This window comes from Lathyrus oleraceus, chromosome 1, assembly GCF_024323335.1.
Source record: "Lathyrus oleraceus cultivar Zhongwan6 chromosome 1, CAAS_Psat_ZW6_1.0, whole genome shotgun sequence".
Classification (NCBI taxonomy): Eukaryota; Viridiplantae; Streptophyta; class Magnoliopsida; order Fabales; family Fabaceae; genus Lathyrus; species Lathyrus oleraceus.
Window position 1 is genome coordinate 272,829,333 of NC_066579.1, and position 4,428 is coordinate 272,833,760.

General features: G+C 36.9%; 1 protein-coding gene across 12 annotated transcripts; it reads right to left on the reverse strand.

The window, feature by feature from the left end:
• Positions 1-1,582: 1,582 nt before the first annotated feature.
• On the reverse strand, positions 1,583-4,006 carry LOC127130324 (uncharacterized). Of its 12 annotated transcripts, none has more exons than XR_007806453.1 (5): positions 3,595-4,006; positions 3,370-3,491; positions 3,027-3,117; positions 2,662-2,936; positions 1,583-2,059 (listed from the first exon to the last, which is right to left on the reverse strand). XR_007806453.1 is itself a non-coding variant. In XM_051059354.1 (3 exons), the coding sequence occupies exons 1-3, from the start codon at positions 3,726-3,728 to the stop codon at positions 1,921-1,923; spliced, it is 339 nt and encodes a 112-aa protein (XP_050915311.1). In that variant the 5' UTR covers positions 3,729-4,005; the 3' UTR covers positions 1,583-1,920. The 12 variants fall into 12 exon arrangements, 1 of the variants encoding a protein (XP_050915311.1); XR_007806451.1 differs by having other exon boundaries at positions 2,662-2,727; positions 2,804-2,936; positions 3,370-4,006; XR_007806455.1 differs by lacking the exons at positions 3,027-3,117; positions 3,370-3,491 and having other exon boundaries at positions 2,662-2,727; positions 2,804-2,936.
• Positions 4,007-4,428: the final 422 nt, after the last annotated feature.

A 4,428-nucleotide genomic window follows, 5' to 3' on the forward strand; every position in this document is an offset into this window, starting at 1 on the left:
GTTCCCATGGAGTATCATGGATGTGAAGAGTGCTAATACATTCCCCTTGCATAACCGACTTCCGAACCTGTTCGTGGTTGCGATGACCATTCTTTGGGGTTTTCTCGATATTTTCCTTTCCTTTGGAATAAATAAAAAACTATGGCAACTCTGTATTTTTTGTGTAACGACATGCTCGTGTTCGATGGTGCCTCAAATGCACTGGATAACGGAATTGGAGTTGTCATAACTTCTTCAACAAATCATCATATTCCCTTCACAGCAAGGTTATATTTCAAATGCACTAACAATATGGCGGAGTATGAAGCATGTATCTTGGGAATTAAAGCAGCTATTGATCTACGAATCAATATTCTTGAAGTGTATAAAGACTCGGCACTCGCCATCTATCAAATATAAGGAGATTGTGAGACCCGTCATTCCAATTTGATTCCATACCAAGAGCATGTCTTGAAGCTAATATTTTACTTTGATGAGATTACTTTCCATTAAATTCCTAGGGAAGAAAATCAGCTAGTCGATGCATTGGCTACTTTGTCATCTATGTTCAAGGTCAAGTGGGCTAACGAAGCACCTGCTATTACAACTCAACATCTAGACGAGCCAACGTATTGCTTAGCAGTTGAAGAAGAAACCGATGGAAAGCCATGGCTTTATGACATCAAGTGATATCTTGAGAAGCACGAGTGTTCAGATGACGTCCCCATCATAGACAAGAAGACCTTAAGGAAGTTATCAACCAATTTCTTTCTAAGTGGTGATGTGCTATACAAAATAAATTTTGACATGGTTATGCTAAGATGTGTGGATAGACATGAAGTAGACCTACTCATCAAAGAAATCCATGAAGGTTTTTTCATCATTCATGCAAATGGATATGCAATGGCGAAGAAAATCCTTAGAGTTGGTTAGTACTGGTTGATGATGGAAACAGATTGTTACACTATGCAAAGAAGTGCCACAACATCCAAACTTATGCTGACATGGTGCACGTGTCACCTACTCCTTTGAACGTCTTTTCTGCAACATGTCCATTCTCAACGTGGGGCATAAACGTGATCGGTATGTGTCATACCCTAAAATCTGCCATTCCCCTTTTTTTATGTGACCTTTGGCCATTGGTTCATCCATGTATTCATATTCATTCATGGCCACCCATTTGCCCCTTGACCATGGCTATCATGTTTAGACTTTAGTTTTGTTTTGTTTTTTTTCTTAATGTGTCTTTACTTCTTGGTCTTGTTTTTGGCCTTGCTGAGTTTAGTTAAGGTGGTCATTTGAAATCACAATATTACCTTCACTTATGACATTCATATCTACATTGGCATTGTTCATATATGAAAGACCTTTGGTTGGTTTATAGAGTATCTTTGCTTTTAAATTAAAAGTAAGGAATTATTAAAGTTGAAACCAATGTGATTAAATAGACAAAGATATAGTCAAAGATTGAGATCTGTGTTATCTTTTGCACGGATGATGGGTAGAGATTTCAAGGTTTTGCTTATTAAAAAAATTCTAAGTTAAGGTTGTAGTTTGAGTACCGTGTGTTAACACAAATTAAGTTAGCAAATTGAGAACTCTATTACCAAAACCATGTTATTATAAACTAAGAGGTGTTTTTACAATTTTTAAGTCCTATGCTATGTTAACAATCCTATATCATAATTTAAATAGTATGAATATCAAGAGTGATTACAATTATGTTAATGACCATAATGTTCAGTAAAAGATGAGTGGCCCATCAAAATTCTATACAAATTTATCCACCTTTGCTGAAGCTAGTAATGGGTTTTGTTGTTGAAAATGGCCCTATCAAGAACAAGAACCATGACAGTGTTAGATTTGCTTCTATTCCTACTAAAATTGTATTCAATGATAGCTCAGAAGGTGCTGCCGCAGTTGAATAGTCGATACCAGGATTTAAATTCCTATCAGTCGTCGGCATCTTTCCGTTAATAATGAAGGTGAAGTCGGCATTTCATCGGTAGCTGCAATTTTAGAGCAGTACAACTCCATACTCCAGTCTTTGTTTTGATGCTGGAACCCATGCACCAAGGCCCTGCAAGGCAGAATAGGCATTAATTCTAACCGGAATCTCTACCGTTCGGTGCATTCACAGTCATGACAGTACATTAATAATCATGTGAGAAAAACCAAAATTCAATTAACTAACAACTTGTCTGTTCGACTGCATCAAACAATTCATAATCAAACCGTTTCAAATTGGGAATTAATGTTTTGAGCAGAACTAATAATCTACCATTTACACTAAAAATCCAATTTCGAATTCGGCTCTTAATTTTAACCAATTAACCAAAGTCTATCCCTAACAAAATTCAAAATTAACAAACTAATTCAAGATAACTTAAGAGAGTTAACATTTGAGATTCAACTGAAATTATAATGGCAAATTCAGCTTTAATTCAATTCTAAATTCAGTTCACTAACAACCTCTAACAAATTTTAATACTGTTAAAACTCTCCACTGACTTTCTCTTGATTTGCTAACTGTTAACTAACACATAACTTCCAAATAATTGCTAAGTCCCGACCAAGCTTGCAAATAATTTCTAACTTTTTCCTTTAATCACATCCAAACTGTAATTGTTTTCAAATTCTAACAAGTGAGTCTAACCAACAACTTAGCAATTTCACTCTAACCTTTTCTCTATTAACAGGACACCTCCAAAAGCTCCACAGCACATGAAAGTCATAACATATCCAAACCTGCTAACAGAAGTAAAAATATATCAACCAAATTTAACTGATAACTCAACTAAAACTAACTTCATAGAAAGCCAACATCTATAATCTTGCATCAATAATCCAACAGCAGTTCCAGAAATCGATTTCAAATATTCAAGCAAGGCAATGCCCAACAGCAGCATATGCATAGCAGAAAAATCCAAAGCTGCGAATAACTAGGCAACTAAAACCTGAAAGTCACAGTCAGAGAAAACGATTTTAGAAATTAACCCAACTCACAATCCAGGTTTCAGAACTATAATCAGTTTCTTTTCAATAACCTGTTTTAGTCCAAATCAACATAACCAATCTATTTTCCTTCTGATTCACAAACTAAATCGCATCCAGTAACCAACCCCAAGTGCAATTGCTCTGTCAAAAAATGAATAGATCCTTAACAAACTATTTAACAGAAATTAACAGTGTTAATCATTCCCAACAACCATACTCTTCAAATCTAACTGAAATTTAACCTGCCTTAACCATTCTACCCGAGCTACCCGATTCGGTTACGGCTTCCAAACTATATAAACATTCATCACTCTTCAATCAAAAAGGAACAATTCTCAAAGCTCACTCATCACTATCATAACCTCTATTCACCATTTTTCTCTCCCTTCTAACCTTGCACAAAGCTCCATTAGGAAGCCATTGGAGCTTCACATCGAAGCTGCAATTATGCTTGATCTAGGATTCGTCTCCACACAACGATTCACACAAAGCAGAGTTTCAATGAATCTTTCATCCTACACAACAATCACAGAAGCACAGACGAAGAGGAGAAGAAGGAAGAAGCATCGCACAAAATAGAAGAATCAAAGGGAAGAAGGAGGGGATTCTGAAGATTACCTGAAGGCGCCTTCATCTTCATGTTCATTCGCTCTGAATTCAATTTTCACCGGGCCACTCCGCCGTCTTACAGGTTGGTGAAATTCCATTTTTCTCGATCGATTCTCCTTACTATGATGTATTTTGTAGTCCATGGAGCCAATCCCTTATGGTTTGGTCTCCGAATCTCCCTTTGCTCGCGTTTAATTCAAGATTTAGTGAGTTAGGGTTCATTTGATTTTGGTTTGGTTTGGATGTTTGACTGAAAATTGAGAGGCATTGAGGTTGATTTGTGATAGAGGACGAAGAGACGGTCTTAATGGTGTAACGAAAGTGATTATATGCCCTCCGCCGCTGCCGGAGGCGATTCCGGCGCGAAGGAGACGGAGGGAGTACGGTGAGGCTTGAAGCAGGTTTTGGTTTGAATGGGGTAACACTGGACCCTTTTAACTTATGTGTTAATGTTCCCTTGGGCCTCAGTCCCAGTCCATATGCTAGACAACACCACATTCCACGCGCACACCTCCCTATGTTCAGTGGATTGGAACCAAGGCCTTAGGCTCCCAGGCCCAAGCGATTTTCCTTGTTTCACACACCAAAACTTCCTTCTGATTGAGTTTGGGCTTCTCTCATGAAGCCCATTCTGATTCCTTCACACATACATTAGGGTCTGCACCCCCTCCCATAATTCTTGATTTAATTTTGTTTAATTAGTTAATCTCAATTAATTATTCTCAATTAAATTCTTGATTAATTTGTTTTCACTTTCTATTTTTTGATTAATATATAATTATGACTAATGTGATTAATTATGATTATTAAGTTAATTGGTTAATTGTGATTTAATTAGTTAAT